This window comes from Tachypleus tridentatus, chromosome 9 (genome assembly GCF_004210375.1).
Source record: "Tachypleus tridentatus isolate NWPU-2018 chromosome 9, ASM421037v1, whole genome shotgun sequence".
NCBI lineage: Eukaryota > Metazoa > Arthropoda > Merostomata > Xiphosura > Limulidae > Tachypleus > Tachypleus tridentatus.
Genome location: NC_134833.1, coordinates 86,941,057 through 86,959,395, shown reverse-complemented (window position 1 = coordinate 86,959,395; position 18,339 = coordinate 86,941,057). Strand labels below are relative to the sequence as shown.

The 18,339-nt window shown below is 35.6% G+C and overlaps 1 protein-coding gene across 2 annotated transcripts; it reads left to right on the top strand.

Moving 5' to 3' along the window:
- The first annotated feature begins 132 nt into the window (after nucleotides 1-132).
- On the top strand, nucleotides 133-11,407 carry LOC143225686 (uncharacterized). Of its 2 annotated transcripts, none has more exons than XM_076455547.1 (5): nucleotides 133-265; nucleotides 8,964-9,052; nucleotides 9,221-9,374; nucleotides 9,489-9,588; nucleotides 10,206-11,407. In XM_076455547.1, exons 1-5 carry the CDS (start codon nucleotides 183-185, stop codon nucleotides 10,212-10,214), a joined length of 435 nt encoding a protein of 144 aa, XP_076311662.1. In that variant the 5' UTR covers nucleotides 133-182; the 3' UTR covers nucleotides 10,215-11,407. The 2 variants fall into 2 exon arrangements, with proteins under 2 accessions (XP_076311662.1, XP_076311661.1); XM_076455546.1 differs by lacking the exon at nucleotides 133-265 and adding an exon at nucleotides 5,271-5,520.
- The last annotated feature ends 6,932 nt before the right edge of the window (nucleotides 11,408-18,339 follow it).

Genomic DNA, 18,339 nt, shown 5'->3' with positions numbered 1-18,339 from the left:
ACCCAGCGGCAGCACCCACAGATTTTACCACTCCAGATGAAGAAGAAGAAGATGACCCCATTCCAGAAGAACTCAGGAATTGCATCACCTCAACTCAGGCAGTACAGTACACAGAACAACTTCTATATTGGGCAGAACACCACAATCTAGGAATTTGCAAGATACTACAGATCCAGGACCTAATGAGAACTGCGAAGAGGATGCGGAACCAAGGAGGAAGACAACAGACACTTTTGGAGGCTTTTGAAAGAAAGAAGACTACTGAGTAACTATAAATTTGTGCATTTCAACTTGTTTTATGTGCTTACTATATTTTATTATTAAATTTTTGAAAAATCCGTTTTGTTTCAGTACTGAATTCGTATTTTAAACTTTGCCATGACATTTTTTTATCTGGTAATTATTTGACTTCAGTTTGTACTTAGATTTTAATAATTAGTAAATAAATTATCAAAATTAATTACTATATGTATTAACTTTTAAAATTGAACTAATTTTAATCAGCGTCTAATCGTAAAAACGATCACATGATTGCTCTTACGGAACTACTTTTAGAATATCAGCCCCCATCAAAGTATTTGTTTGTTTGTTTGGAAATTTCGCACAAAGCTACTCGAGGGCTATCTGTACTAGCCGTCCCTAATTTAGCAGTGTAAGACTAGAGGGAAGGCAGATAGTCATCACCACCCACCGCCAACTCTTGGGCTACTCTTTACCAACGAATAGTGGGATTGACCGTCACATTATACACCCCCACGGCTGGGAGGGCGAGCATGTTTAGCGCGACGCGAGCGCGAACCCGCGACCCTCGGATTACGAGTCGCACGCCTTACGCGCTAGGCCATGCCGGGCCCTCCATCAAAGTAATGAATTCGATAAATTTCTTTAGAATTCTGCTTTTTACATTTAATTTCAGTCTTAAAATTGAGTTTAATAAATAAAAATAAATAAAAGAAATGCTATATCATTGGTGTAAGTAGTTTTGTTTGTTTTTCTTTAGTTCACTACAAAACGCGTAAATTTTGCATTATCGCTCACCCCGAGGGTCAAAAAAAAAAAATCAAATCGGTATAAGGCGCAATCAGATACAACGCGGTCGAATTTTTTGGACCCCAACTAGCGCCTTATATCGATGTCTGACTGTAATCAATACCAGATAGACTTCGACATAGTACAATAAATATTTTGATAAAAATTGGCGAAAAAATGAATTATTATGCGAACTAGACAGATATTGCATATATGATGAAGAGAGAACTAAACACCTCTCCCCGTTACATTTATACATCAGATCTTTAAGATAAAATCAAATTTCAAATATTAATAATGATAATAAAATAGTGCTAAAATAAAATAGGCCACCTACGTTCTAGACTTATTAAAAAAATAATAATAAATTAAAAAATGAAAGAACAATATAAATGTACATTGCCCTGAAAAGGACTAGATTTAAAGTTATGACATTACTTCAGTCATTCTGTATATACTCTAAATATATTAATCAGGCCATTCCAACTAAGTAACGGAAGGAGGAAGAGGTCTAGTATACCTGACCCTCCTGGGTATACAAATATATATACCCAAACACCCAGAGAGAGAGAGAGAGCTCGTGGTATAAGAAGTATAGAGAAAGTACAATGCGAAATAAATTAGCGAAGAACCAATAGACTTATAGTTTTTAAAAAATTCTGCGTGCGGAAATGAGAATATTCCGACAAAATTCCACTTTTCCTGGGCCATCACACCAAACATACTCGTCCTTTCAGCCAACTGTCAATCCCATTATTCGTTGGTAAAACAATAGCCCAAGAGTTGGTGGTGAGTGGTAATGACTATCTTCCTTCCCTCTAGTCTTACACTGCTAAATTAGGGACGGCTAGCGCGGTTAGCCTACGAATAGCTTTGCGTGAAATTCAGAACAAGCCAAACCTGACTATCCTGAGTTTTCCGCCCATAATTCTATTGTGGGATGAATAACAATATGACAAGAAACTGAAGAATATTCAGTTAGCTTTGTTTTTGCTGTTTTCTGGCATTTTTATTTTAATAAATTATTTAATATTAGCTTTCGATTAGAACAAGCTACTTACATAGATCAAAAATAGAACCAGCCCTCTTAGGAAATATATTTAATTAAAAATGATGTTCTTAAGTTATATCTTATTAATTCTAAGAATTCACGAATTTAAGCATAGGATAATATGTTATAATATTTCAACTACACTACATCTGCCACATCCTCTGCTGAAGAGGTCTTACGTCTAATATCAGGACTCACCAGGGGCGGTTGAGATACGGCAAGCATAAAAGTAGTCTATAAGCTGTATATATATCATCAGTTTTCGTGAACAACAAACTTTATGGAAGGAACAAGATTAAGTAGTGAATTCTAATTACTATAATGCTTATTATAGTCACTTAAAATTCAAACTTCGGATGGATAACATAAAAAGCCAGAAAGGATTGTTTGTTTTGAAATTCTCTCAAAGCTACTCGAGGGCTATCTGCGCTAGCCGTCCCTAATCTAGCAATGTAAGACTAGAGAGAAGGCAGCTAGTCATCACAACCCATCGCCAATTCTTGGGCTACTCTTTTACCAACGAGTAGTGAGATTGACCGTCACACTATCGCTTGGATAGGAGGATAGTACAATGTAGATTGTCTGACAATCAATTAAACGCTTTAAAATAATATTCTACAACTACACACAATAACAAGTAGTATTTTGCACACATAAAACATACAAAGAACAAGTTAGATGGTTTGCTGTGTGCTACAATTTATAATTCATACAAATATACAAATGTTTCAAATAATAACCAGTATACACACTGTAAAGATACAAAAAGTTACTAACAGCGTAATTAAAAACTAACATTTTATAAAACAACGATTCTAATTTACACAGTTATAATGAGAATGCATCCTCGTGTTTCATGCACTCAGAATGTTTTCATGTATCTTTACTGCGTCACCACGACATCTAATAGAGATGACAGGCAGTAAGACGAATGGCTCGGGTTTCTCAACCATTTCGAGACTTCATACATAAACATGAATTTATGAATATACAAAACATTCTGAGGATGACGTAGTAAAATATGTCAAAACATGTACAGCGTATGAGACTGTTTGTGGTTTCATCAAGTTTGTTTGGTTGGTTTTTTTTGTTTTTTGTTTTATTCTGCACAGTCAGTTATTTGCTTTGGCCTGGCATGGCCAAGCGCGTAAGGCGTGCGACTCGTAATCCGAGGGTCGCGGGTTCGCGCCCGCGTCGGGCTAAACATGCTCGCCCTCCCAGCCGTGGGGGTGTATAAAGTGACGGTCAATCCCACTATTCGTTGGTAAAAGAGTAGCCCCAGAGTTGGCGGTGGGTGGTGATGACTATCTGCCTTCCCTCTACTCTAGTCTTACACTGATAAATTAGGGACGGCTAGCACAGATAGCCCTCGAGTAGCTTTGTGCGAAATTCCAAAACAAAATTTTATCAGTTATTTGCTTTTTATTGTAATTTTGATTCTAGAAGTAAACTCATTTTTAGAACTGCGTAAAAATAATCGTTGTTTTATAAAACGTGAGTTTTTTTTAACACTGAACGTTACACAAGTGCCAATGAAGAATTTGTCAAAGTGTAGCCTCGTATCATTGGCAGTCAGCCAAGTACATAGAAAAAGTCAAAATTTAAAACAATAGGAAGTATATAGATAAATATCACCACATTTGTGGAAATAACTGGTCCTCAATTTGGTTTTAAGGTTTCGATGTCTATTGTGATGCCAAGATCAAATGAAAATAACGTTTAATGTCACACATAGCCAGTAGTATCACCAAGTTAACACGCTGGTCTGCTCGTATCTCGATTGCCCAACATTTATACTTCACCGCTTTCCGTTTGGGTATCGTTATGATTTGAGTCTATTATAAAAATAATTAAATCTTTGGTATCTAACGCTGATAAAAGTGTGTTTCTCTTATAGCAAAGCCACATCTGCTGAGCCCACGGAGGGGAATCGAACCCCTGGTTATATCGCTGTACAAGGGGAGGGCAATATCGCCGAAAGAAAAAGTGGAAATATCACTGACTTCTGATATTTTTTACGATACGTTAAACACAGCATGTAGTTATATGTAGTTATATTAGGTAAATGTTTACATTTCACACGCGAGTCTGACAATGTTTTTTTTTTTTCCATTAAATTGGTAAATAAAATTCTTGAAAAAAGAAATGTCTGAGCGAAGTCGACTATACCGATAGTTCTGATTGAATAGCATAAACTAGATAAGGCGAAACTTCAGATCACAACGACTTAGAGAGTCAGGAGTTCGTGAATTACTATGAATTTCTGATCAAAGTAAGCTACCTCTGTAAATTATAGCTAACACTCTAAATAAAAGTTGTTCATTACGACTACCAGGGCATAGTCACGTCTATTTTCTGCTTTAGAGATATCGTGATCGCTGTCTAAAATGTATCAATAAGCAAGATGACTATCATTTTGTAGTCGTGGATATAAAATTGACTATTAAGTAGTAACGATGATCTATTACTAGTCAGTTTGACTGACCCTTAGTCAATTTAAGCAATTAGTCACCTTCACTACTTCATAGCAGCACTGCTATGCTAGTCTTAAGGACTAATTTGTGGTCAGGAAGACCAACACCACATGCAGCATTAACTCATGAATTGACACTCTTGATGTTTCTTATATCATTTAGGTGCAGTTCAAACAAATGACTGTATTCGTGCATTTTGTTCCATAAATACAACAATTGAAACATAACCAGGGCTAAACTTTGCAATAATTTATTTATTTACTTTTATTTATGGGGGGAATAAATTTATTTCACACAAAATAAATCTTATTTATCGACCACTACTATTTCTTCAATGTTTTATTTGACAGTTGTCTTTTTATATTGTTGTGTGTTTGTGTTGGAATATTCGAATATGAAATCCAATAGTAAATATATATTTTTAATACAATACACAACGATCTAAATTATGACTGAAATAAGCTTTCGCCACGTGGGTAACACTCGCGCTGACACTACACGTCCAGGAAATGCATCCGATTTGTCTAGTGGTGCCCAGCGAAAATCGAGTACAAATGGAAAGCAGCTACATTAGGCGCGAGCGAGACTATCTCTTTTCCAAAGGGGTGTACCAGGTCGAGTTTATCTGAAGGCGGGGGCTCCTTGTGCAAGGAGGGCTGTAGGTGTTATTTGTAGAGAGGTTGATCATTCTTCAAGGTGGTGGAGGGGATTTAGGGGCTCACATACAACTATACATACACAGGGGGGAGTGAAGACGGCACGGTCCACTCCTTAGCGGCAGCCGAAGGTAGGGATGACACTATGAACCCAAAGGCGGCGGGGGAGTGGGGAGAAATCACACAGCAATATTTTGTCGCACACTGGAGAATTACATATGACGTTTATAGAATTTATAATGACCGAAACTTGTACTGACATTGCACAATTGCCATGCAACCGCACAGATGACGGAAAGAAGAAATACAGGTTAATATTAATCGTTTATGTCTTATTTTCCTATACTATGTTTCAATAAAACAATATAAAAATACGAATGTTTAACTTTCTAAATTAGCTGAAGTGAATCCATCCGTATGCTTTCGTACAACTCGTTATGTGTAAACAAGGATGGTTGCCCGTTACATTGTGTAGGTCTGTGCTATTGTAGTCTAGTAGTAGTAGAGTAGGAATATTTATATTTAGGTAATGCGTATGCGTCTGCAGAGATTTTCTTGTGTTCACTCTACAGTCCACAATCCCTTTCGGATTTCTATCCAATTTGGTGAATATGTTAGTTAGTTAATGAATGTTTTTGGCCACCCCTGGGAGGGGTTGTGGCAAGAATTTGCATTCTGAAGTACGTTTTTATTCGCTAGATTGAGGGGAAGTCCGAGGATACACCGTCGGTTCGCGGGCGACCGACATTTGCTAGTTGTTATTGTTGAAATTTTCATTAAATTTAGCTAAATAAATGATACATTTTACGTTCCAGAATGGAAACCCGTGACATTTGGATGCATGTCTTGCATGATATTTATTAATAGACACTGTGAAGTTTGGTAAACTTTGGAGTTAAACATGGCAGAACAGTCAGATGTTTTCAATATTTTCCCTTGCATTAAATGTAATTATAAGGTTAGGCATTTTAACAAGCTTCTTTCACATTTTTCTTTGGTTCATGAGCATGAGCCTGGATTTGTTGTCCCATGTGGGGTTAATGGATGTGAAAGACCATTCAAAAGCATCAGATGTTTGAAAAGACATAAAATAAAAAGCGTGGATGGTTTGCTACTACCAGTATGCATGATAATGAAGCTGGTGGTGAATGTGCCGAGAACTTTATGAAACAGAGGTATAAAAACCTGACAGTGATGAGGCAGTTGATGGTAATAAGGAGATGGTTGTCACAGACAAGAGAAGAACCTTAGCTAAAACAATTCTGCAGCTGCATGAAAATGAAAAAATCACTTACAAAACTACAAGTATTTTTTTTAAATTTGTCCTGTCCTATTATGGCTGCCAAAGATAAACATTTATTCCAAACCATAAAAAGAACATTGATCAGTGAGGGGGTTCTTATAAATAGTATAGTTGCAGTGATGGAAGCTTGCAAGAAAGAAAGTATTGACTTTCATTCCATGATTAAAATTTCACTGACCACAATAGTTTCCAGTCTTACATTGAAGATAATATGACATTTGTAAAACCTGTTGAGTATGACCTGGGAATTGCTGGTGATGGGAAACATGACACAATGCACTATATTTCTTTATTAGATACTCTGAAGTGTTTGCTTAAACATGATGATATCTTTAGCCAGGTTGTTTATCCTCGCCAGTCAGCTGATGATTGTCTTAGAGATGTCGTTGATGATGAACATTTCTAAAACCATCCATTCCGACAAGAAACTCCCCTTGTCCTTCAAATCATTCTCTATTTTGATGAGTTTACAGCTGTGAACCAGGCTGGAATACGAGCTTCTGCTTACAAATATGCTGCTTTCTTCTATCAGTTAGGCAATATTGAACCTGCTTTGAGATCTCAGCTTCATTGTATATTCTTAGCAATCTTGTTGAAGAGCCAAAATGTAAAAAAAAAAAAAAAAAACATGGGCTAAATACAGTGATGAGACTTTGATTGAAGAAATATCTGTTCTTGAAAACATTGGTATTAACTTTGTCAAACCAGAGGGAACATTCAAATTCACAGGTGCACCTCTTGCTATTGGAGGATTTCTTGAATCATTTTCTGCTCTCAGATCTTGTAGATTCTGCATGGTAACTCGGGATGAGTTAAGAAAGTTGACTGATATTTCAAAATGTCCAGAGAGATCTATTGCATCCTATAATTACCAAGTTACAATGGTCGAAACTGAACCGACTTTGTCAAGTACATATGGGGTTAAAAAAAGATCGCCCCTGAACGTTCTGCAGCAATTTCATGTGGCAAATGCTCTACCACCTGTTATATTACAAAACCTTTTTGAATCTGGCTTGATGTTAGAAATTTTAGTTTTACTCATAGATCAGTATGTCTTGTCTGGATACTTCAGCCTTCAGTACCTTGCAGGCAGAGTGAAGGAGTTCCACTACAAAGGAACTGCTAAAATCAATAGGCCTGAGATTGCTATTTTGAGAGTGTCTGTACACATTAAGCAAAAAGCTGTGCAAGTTTGGTGTCTCTTAAGGTTATCTCCATTACTGGTGGGTGATGCAGTGCCAGAATGCAACAACAGATGGGAAGTTCTGTTGACTCTGCTGGATATGGCAGAATTGATAATGTGTCCATCAATGTCATATGCAATGAATTCTTAAATAATGTGATACAACAGTTCCATTCTCTTTATGAAAAAGACTTTTCCAAACAGAACTCTCAAGCCAAAGGGACATTTTACTTTGTATTACCCAGAGATGACCCGCAGATATGGTCCACTGAGGAATGTGTGGACCATGAGATTTGAGGCCAAACATAGTTTTTTGTTGATGTTGCAAGACGTACCATAAACAGGAGGAATCTCGCCAAACCAATGGCAATGAGACACCAGTATAAACTCTGCTCACATTTGGAAAGCGGATTTCTTGGAATAGATGCTTTTGACCTGACTAATCCTGTCAGATTGCCTGTGAATTCACTCGGTGAAGAGCGAAACCTTGTTAGTGCATTTGTTGGGGAAGGCGATGTTGTCACTAAAATATCAGGTTGTACAGTCAACTGCCTCTCGCATACAATACAGGGACAATGGTTGTCAGTAGCTATGAATTCGACAGTCTTCAATTTTCTTCAGTGATCTGTTGCTTTGTTCTTTGGGGAAAACCTTTTTGTATTGTCAAAGATACCAAATTGTTGATTATCACAAGCATCTTCATGCTTACATTGTAGCTATGAACTCCTGAGCATTCCAGATCTTTATGATCATTATCCATTGCCTTGTCATGTGAACAAAGGTGAAAATATGATCATCCTACATCACTACATTCGTGGCGACTGAATGATGACAACTTTTAAACAGAACTCGGTAATCAGTGGAATATTTAACCTGTTTTATATAACTTGGTGTGTACCTTGCAGTGACAAATTTCATCAAAAGATTTGACATATTTTATGTAAATTTGTTTCTGCCTTTGTGACACATTTCATCACAATTTTCAAACAGAGAGAACTTGTGTCATATTAATATGTATCATGCATATTTGCACCAACATCACCATCTATTGAGGTCAGACTACTTATATTTGCTTTCACCTTTTAAAGGCTACTATTTGTTAGAAAAAGTCAAATTACTTATTAGCTGATTTATACCAGTCCTGCTGATGTTAAATTTACGGAAATTTAATATATCTTTTAGTGTTTTGTAGTTGTTCTTGAATGACAACTTTTGTTAATTTCTTTTATTACAAATATAGACCCATTAAAAATTTATTTTTGACTAGAATCCACCGAACCCTGAAGTGCTTTCAAGCAAGCAGAGTGCACCTTCACCCGGTCCCAGTACTGAACAAATTCAGTCCATATCATCATGGTAGGATATGTCCTAATGAATGTCAAACAGATCTTTCAATCTGTTGGAGAAATAGTTTCATCTTTTACTTGAGACAATTAGGCCTTAGTTAGTATTTCATTGAAATAAGTCAATCCCAATTTGTAACTGTTTTGAACTATTTGATATTTTCTTTGGTCATCATCTTAGCATTCAAGTCTTGGCCAGTACCCTTTAAGCTGAAAAATTTGTTAAGTCTGCCTAGATCTACTGCTTTGCTGTTGTCGCAAGCGAAGTCTGTTGAGAAAGAAGGTCGCTTCCATTTACTGGATGCAGTCTACACTGAGGTTTCCAACTATACCTTGTAAGTGCTGTGCAGTGAATATCATGTGTACCATTTCTGATTACAAGCGTGTAATTATATATCTTCAGATGTCTTCATCTGTACTTGATAGCCTGCCTAACCTCTATTTTCCAGATATCCAACTTCAAGGCAGTATGACCAAGTAGTGGATGAAATATATAAGCGCTACCCTCAGCTGTCAGATGCCCCAAATCTAACACCCCAAGGTGTTCGTGTAAGTACTATCCACATGTGCATTATGTTATGTTTGTTGTGAAATATAGTTTCATCACAAATATATTCTTTTATCTATACATTTGACTTTATGAGCCCAAAAGCCAATGAGCTCAATAAAATTCGTCCTAAAGTGCATAACAGGAATGACCATATCACCACATGTAAGGGTGTAAATGTATTCTGTACGAAATATGTTCATTAGTTACAAAATAAATTAAATGGCATTTTTTGTGTTGCATATTAGTGAAGAAACAAGTGAAAATTTTGTGGGAAGTTGTATTTTTTAAAATACACAAAAGTACATATATCTACCAACAAGGGGCTGTGGAAAATATTATTTTAATACTTTGAAATATTTGTTTTGTTTGTATACGATGTAACATGACTCAACTAATAAAACTCAACTAATTTGACGCTAAAGAGAATACATTGTCAAGATAAACTCGTACAACTGATTTATTAACCAGTATGTGTGTGACTTTCAGTTTCTCAGATTAAATGTGAAAAATGCCAAAAGTGGTTTAAAAGAAATATTGTTTAAAATAATTATAGTTATACCAGGGCTGTTTTGTTATTCATTCTCAATAGAACTAATTCTGTCAATTCTAATTGCAGGAGCTGTGAAGGATGAGGCTTCGTCAGAAATTCCAGAATAATAGAAAGTGGAAGGATTCATCATTGCCTATAGTCCAAGAAAGAAAGAAAACGACGAAAACTGCAACTGATAAAACCCAATCTCCAAACCACATCTCAGAACAGAAGCTAAATGGATTAAAGCAATACTTATATGAAAAGCCAGTTGGGGAGGATGAAACTTCCACTGAAAAACACATGGAATAAATGAAAACTCGTCTCCATTGCAGAAAAAAGGGTGATCTTTGTAAAGTGGACTTACTTATGGGCAAAACTCTGCATGATCATAGGAAACTGGTTATTGACAACACTCCTGTCAATGAACTTATAGAGCATTATCCTTTCCTTGTGGCATCACCAGCACAGCTATTGAATGAATTTAAGCGGCTAGGAAATGATGCAGAAAAAGGAGTGTTCAACTTTCCTTCTCAATATAAAGACTCAATAAATTCTCACCTGCAGGACAGAAACATATCACTAGAAAATAATCCATTGCTAGCATTTCGTATAAAACAGTCCTCACACATGCCTGATGTTACATCTAGTATTGCCATTCTTGGTATCCCTTTTCTTCTAAAAGAAAGTAAAATTATCATGGTGGGTACTTAAGTTAGGGAACCTGATGAGAGTGGTATATACATTCAATGTGGTTCAATTTCTCAGTTTTATGATCAGGAATTCAAACTATATGTTGATGACTTTGATATTTGTGCCACTGAAGATTTTGTGGAAGCATTCACTACGTATGCAGGGAGTTTTATATCTTCAACTTTGCATTTCCATCAAAACTCAAGAAAACTTTCAACTTTGTTGAAAGAGTTGTTCTGAAGCTCTATGATGAGTCCAGGAAAATTATCAAATCTGAAAAAGATGCAGACAGATGTGTTATTCAGTTGCTTGATCTCTCGAATGTCAAAAAACATAACAGTGGGAAATATGTCAAAACTTCCAAAGGTAAAGGAAGAGGAAAGTGTTCAAAGCCATAAGGTTATATTAGATCTGGTAATAGTAACTTGTCATGTGTGTTTGATCCAGGGTGAATTTGCAAAAACCAAGTGTATTCTGTATTGTTATAAATTCAGTTATTTATTTTCAAATTGTTGCTGCATTTTGAATTTTATTTTGGTACACGTATACTGATGTAAACTTGTGTTCAGTTTGGAATAAAAATGGTGCTGCTAAAATGCATTTTATATTTTTCAGGATGGTGGCAGGTTACTGGGACTTAGGTTGAATCATCAGATGGCAGCGGGGTTGACTGCTCAGTGATGGTTCTGCTGATCACAACTGACTGAAGATGGTCTCTTTGCCTAACAGTGACATTACAGAGGTGGTCATGACTGGGTCAACATGACTTATCTTCCATGGTCGTTGGATAGTCGTAATGACAACAGTCCATTATTAATGGAAGGTCATAATGACAACCGCTCCTTGGACGAATAGGGTCACACTGACTATATCATGACTACTCTGTAGTGGTTTGCAGGCAATGAGACTATTTTCAGGTAGTCAGCACTGGTCAGAATGAATACCTCACGAAAGTCATAAAGCCTATCATAGAGCAGTCAAATTTATTACCTGCCAGGTATCCCAGGTATTAGGTAGTCATCGATTTTTAGCCACTACTTGGAGAGTCTTTTTTGGCACCGCTTGACAACCTGATTTACTATTCAAAAGTCGTCGCCTTGACTAGTTCTTATTTTGAGTGGGTGAAAACTTATAAGTGCTTCAAGCTGAGCAAGCTGTTAAAAGAAGTACACAAGTGCATCAACAAGGAATTAATTTGCTCTCCGTGAACGTCGATAAAAGATACAGTTCTAGAGTAGATAGAAGACCCAGTATAGTCTGTAAGTTTGTAAAACTTTTGTACACTGCTGGCCAAAATCTTAAGGCCAATGAACATAAAGAAAAAATATCCATTTTGCGTCGTTAAAGTCAACCACTTATTTGAGTAGAGCTTCGAAAAATGAAAATAAGAAAACGGAAAATAAAAATAAAAAACCTTTTAGCATTTAATAGGGAAAATGTGGACACTACGAAATTAGCCTAAATACTAGGTCAATAATGGATGAAATGAAGTATGGGTTATGTATAACATAGTCAGTGTTTTTCTTTCTCCTTTATTTTAATCATGTAAACATCAAATACTCACCAAAATATTTCATACATCCATGTTTCTATCCAAGTGGGTAGTGAAAACAAGTAATAAAAACATTTTCTAAATAACAAACGATATAGAGGTGGCAGTGCCAAAAAGAATGCAAGCAAGAATACAATTATGACACAGCTATACACAGCACAATCCTGAAGTATTCTCAATATTACAACTTGTTTGACCATTTTGTTAGCTAATTGAGACAAGAAGGTGTAATAAACTACATAAGGTGCGCAACTCTTTTCATCACAATATGTAATTAAAATCATGAAAAGCGCAAATATTTATGAAATCCAGTGTTCAAATTAGGATTTAAACATATCTCGTCAAGTGCGTTCTAAAAACATATAGTTTTACATAATTTTCTGTTGTTTAATAAAAGATATAACAAATTAACAGCATTTTCAGGTGGAGGCACTTTTTGCCCTGTATATATATATATATATTTTTACTCCTTCACTTCATATATCATATAGGAATTGGCTCCCCAAAGACACTGCCCAGGAATACATAGAGTGGATTTAGATTTAAACTTATATTAGTGTTAAAGTAGTTGTAAAACTATCTTGACTGAAACAAGAAGAAGAAAGACGAACAATTTGGTTGGTTGATCACTTTCTGGTTTGGAATCTTTAGCGATGGTTTCTCGCCTTGATTTTAAACACATCAAAGTAAGTGGCAATAATCTCTTAAGGTAATACTCTCTGTCTTTGTTGATTGTTTTAGTATGAATATTTGTATTATACCCATTGGTTATCCTGATCATCCCTACATACAGAGTCTACTTACTGGAATATAACTAAATTGCTTTTTCCATAGTTGCTAATCGTTCTGGGCAATTCATGTTTGGCTTCATTTGTGCATTCTAGTGGGAAAGATTATTGTGTATGTATAATGTAATACAACAAGAACAAGTGAACAGTAATCTTTATTAGTGAGTCAGGTAATACCTTGAAGAACAACTGCATTCCTGTTATTGCGTGCGTGTAATGATCAAAAATGACATACATAACACACGAAAATGAAATAGATGACACTAATAATTTTGCTATTCAATGCTGTAATCTCTCAGTTTAGGAAATGTACTAGTTAAAATTCAACTTCTACACCCAGGATAGCTACAGTCTATCATCTTGTTCACACATCATATGCTAATTTTTTTTTCGTTTTTATGACTATTATTTCACATTTTCTTAATTCAAACTCGGTTAGATTTTTGTTTGGAATTAAGAATAAAGCTACGCAGTGGGCTATCTCTGCTATGCACACCACGGATATCAAAACCCGGTTTCAAGCGGTGTGAGTCTGCGGACATACAACTGTACCACTGGGGAACAACTCGGTTAGATTCGTAGAATTCATCTAACTCCAAAAATTCATCTTCTTTTTTTCTCAAGTTGTTTACAAATATTACTCATTTTGAATGGGAAATCAGTATGTCTAAGAGAACCAAAAGTGGTAAAGAGGGAAAAGTTAAGGTTGAAAAATCCATGTCAAATTAGCTCCTTACAGCCCAGAAATTCAGGTAAAAAAAAAGTTAAAACTAATTTGATCACAGTGTAACATTTTTTATGAATACTCGTCAATACGGATCTAGTGTACGTATCATTTCTTGACAGTAGGAATGACTAATATTCTCAACTTTCTATTGCAAAAATGCATTATATCCATCATTTGTAAGTATTCAGTCTACTAACAAGTTCTTAGGGATAATAACTATGTTAGCCCAGCCCCAACTCTGTTGATCTCTGACAGTCGTCTTACTTGTCAGTGAATATTACTTCTATCAGACATTATGCTGATAGTGTTCATCTGTTCTTTTTTTTTCAATATTACCTGATTACTAAAGTAGTTTGGTCTTACGGTAGAGATAGGGATTTTGGAATGACAACCAAGTTATAAGGGGAACAGCCAATCACTTATCGTGGATAATAGGTGATATGGTACTGTTGACTGATAGTTTTCTCTTTGGTCAACAGTTCAAAATTAGAGACGATGAGAGACATCTATAGTAGTTTTGCCATAAATATAAGTATATATACGTAGAACTCCAGTTACAATAGTGGAAAAGAGCAACAACTGGATTCTCTTTATTAGCTACTAAAATTCAGTATATTACTTTAGAAGCAGTGATCATTGCCGCACACAATCTTGAAGGTTCAGTAACTTGTTTGCTCGCGACACCAATTACCTTTCTGGAACAAGTTCAACAAAATCCAAATAAAAAGGTAAAATCATGCATGGTTTCATAAATAAATCCAGAATTACATTCTCTTAATCCAGATATTCTCAAACTTTGGTCCTCGAAATATTATTTCCAAACCTCCCAGACACGTATGTTTAGCGAAAGTTTTACTTGTTTCAATAAATAAACGTCATTTGTATTTAAAACGTTTTTATAGAACAATACAATTACAATACAACTATAGTACCTAAGGGCAGCTATTATTTTATATTTCTATCAAATCATTAGATGACAGTCCACAATTAGAATGTTTAAATTCTTGGAGGGACTCAAGCTGAAATGTTTGTAAAACTTTGAAATAACCAACATAAAAAAGTATAGCGTCACAGACAGAGGTAGTTAATACAGTATTAGTACATAAAGACCGATTTATTAAAAACATTACTGAAATTAAACGTTCATTGATATCTGCAAATGTTGGAAGTAGTTCAGTTATATTACATTTACTAATAAAACATATTTTTATATCAAATTACAACAAAACAACAAACACGTAAGATTTTCTTTCACTATAAATAAAACACGAACCATGATTTACTAAATAAAGATAAATCCACAAAATCTGTTTACATTTAATTTTCCACGAGTGAAAAACATCCCTCACCAACAACGAGGAAAAAGGAAAACAACGTAGATTATTCCTGCAGCCTATAATATTTTGCTATTGAGTAAAAAACGCACGCCTATAATTATTTTAAATTATTCCCAAACCTAACATATCCTGTTTATTTTGAATTTCGCACGAAGTTACTAAAGGGTTCTCTGGGTTAGCCATCCATAATTTTAAAGTGACAAAAGAGAAGATAGCTAATCAACTTCAGCTACCTTTTGGCTCTTTACCAACGAATAGTGAGATTTATGTCGCTTTATAACGTCCCCGAAGCTAAAAAGGCGGGCGTGTTTGGTTCAACCCATGCTTCCCAGATTACAAGTTGAGTGTTCTAGCCACTAGGTCATGCCACGTCAGCATTTTTAGATCAGCACTGAGTAACCCACAAAATACACCACGTTTCTAGGTCATTGTAATTCAAGTTGATGACTGTGGTCTTCAGCTAACATGTACATATTTCAATATTCAAACCAAATGTTTCGTTTGTTCCAAAACTTCCTCTTGCATATTTCATGTTCTCATACATATATAATATAAGATACATAAGTTCTAGCATTATATTACTATAAACACAATATTAATCATCATGATAGAATTAAGTCATTTTGATCACAAATCCACATATTTGTACTGTAATACAACTCGATACAAGTTGCAATCATGTCTAAATGCAATGTGATCATATGCGCTAGGTATGTGAAGATGTTTGTGCTTTGTTACATACAATTCTGATATCAACAATGCATACATTATACAACATATATGAATACACACTTAAAAGTACTGATAATTCTTTTTTTGAATTTGTAATTCTACCTATATTCAATGTTTTGCTATTTTAGTACAGACATAGAAGTACCAAAGTATCTAAATTCTGGAACTCAAACTAGGGCAAGCTATATTGGCATAATATACACACTTGATGAACGTATGTGCAAAGTCCATGTGCTAGTGGTGAAAAAACCACCTCACTTTAAATTCTGATCCAAGAAGTACATCTTCAACACACGTTCATCGAACAAGGACGTCAATGGACCAATCATTATCGTTGCTAAGTAGACTGGAATCATTCACTTGTAACTTGTATCTAGCTAAGATCACTGTACACAATTTGAATGAACTGAGATATCAACTATTCCATCTAAAGATAAACCGTACTCCGGATCATTTATATGCAAAAACGGCTCGTTTGGGCTGAGAAAACACTTTTACATAGAAGAGCGTGGCCTAGCGGGTAAGGCGTGCGACTCGTAATCCGAGGGTCGCGGGTTCGCGCCCGCGTCGCGCTAAACATGCTCGCCCTCCCAGCCGTGGGGGTGTATAATGTGACGGTCAATCCCACTATTCGTTGGTAAAAGAGTAGCCCAAGAGTTGGCGGTGGGTGGTGATGACTAGCTGCCTTCCCTCTAGTCTTACACTGCTAAATTAGGGACGGCTAGCACAGATAGCCCTTGAGTAGCTTTGTGCGAAATTCCAAAACAAAACAAAACAAAACAAACATAGAAGAGCGAACAACGTTTCGACCTTCTTCGGTCATCGTCAGGTTCACAAAGAAAGAGGTAACTGACCGGAAGCTGACCACATGTTTGAAAGGGGTTGTGTAACTGTGTGTCGAAATGTAGAGGGCGGTATTAGATGTTTGAATATATAATTTTATTTATTTTATTATATTAATATAAGTATAAAGGCGTTCCTTTATATTGGTTTATTTTGGGTTTAAGTTGTTGTATAAGTAAGGCTTCTTTAATTTTGCGTTTGTTTATGTTTGTTTCTTTATTTAGTATTTGAGTGTTTTCTATGGTTATGTTGTGTTTATTTGACTTGCAGTGTTCGAAAACGTGTGAAGGTGACTTTTTATGTTCTTTGAATCTGGTTTCCATTTTTCTACTTGTTTCTCCAATATAGAAGTCGTGACAGTTATCACATTGTATTTTATAAATAATGTTGGTGTGGTGTTTGTCAGTGTAGTTTTTACATAGTATAGACCTCAGTTTTGTGCCTGGTTTTTGAATAAATTTGGTATTAACTGGAATGTCATATTTTGTTACTAATTTTTGCCAAATGTTGGTTATTTGTTTGCTGATGTCAGGAATATATGGTATAAAGCAGTATATGGTTTCGTGGTTTTTTGATTCGTGAGCTGTATTTACTTTAGTTGGTTGATTTTGCTTTTTGTCTAGGTGTGTGCGTATAATGTTTTCTACGGTTTGTGGAGGAAACTTATTGATGTTGATGAAGTATTGTTTTATTTTGTCTAATTCATCGTTAATTTTATCTGGTGAGCATAGTTTTATGGCTGTGTTTATTTGGTTTCTTAGTATGTTGAGTTTTTGTTTTGTTTCATGTGCTGAGTCCCAAGGAATGTATAGTCCAGTATGGGTGATTTTTCGGTGGATTTCTGTTTTGAATTGTGTGTCAGTTCTTGTAATTTTGAGGTTAAAAAATTATATTTGATTGCTTTCTTCCTGTTCACATGTGAAGTTAATGTTGGGATGTATAGAGTTAATGTGATTGAAAAAATTGAGTATGTGTTCTGTAGATTTGAATCCCGCAACCGTGTCATCTACATATCTGTACCAGTATAGTGGTGGATGTAATGCTGTGTTAATTGCTTGTGTTTCAACTTGTGTCATAAAAATATTGGCTAGAACTGGTGATACTGGGTTGCCCATGCTTAGGCCATTTGTTTGTATATATTTTTGGTTGTTGAACATGAAGTTTGTCTTTATCGTGGTGAATTCTATGAGGGTTGCTAACTGGTTACTGGGAATTTCTATAGTTGGGTTAGGGTCTCGGATATAGAGTTCTAAGGCTATCTTGCAGGCTTCAGTGGTTGGAACTTCTGTAAAGAGGGATATAACATCGAAACTGGCCATTAAGGCTTTATGATTAAGTTGATTTAGATTAGACTTGAAATTAAAAGAGTCTTTGATGAATGAGCTGGCTGATGTTACATATTTGGAGAATGCCCATGCTATGTATTTACCAAGATTGTAATTAAACGATTCATATGTGGACATTATTGGTCGTAATGGACAATCTAGTTTATGAGGTTTGGGGATGCCGTATATTTGCGGTGTGCGTGAGTCGGTTTTACGTAATAAAG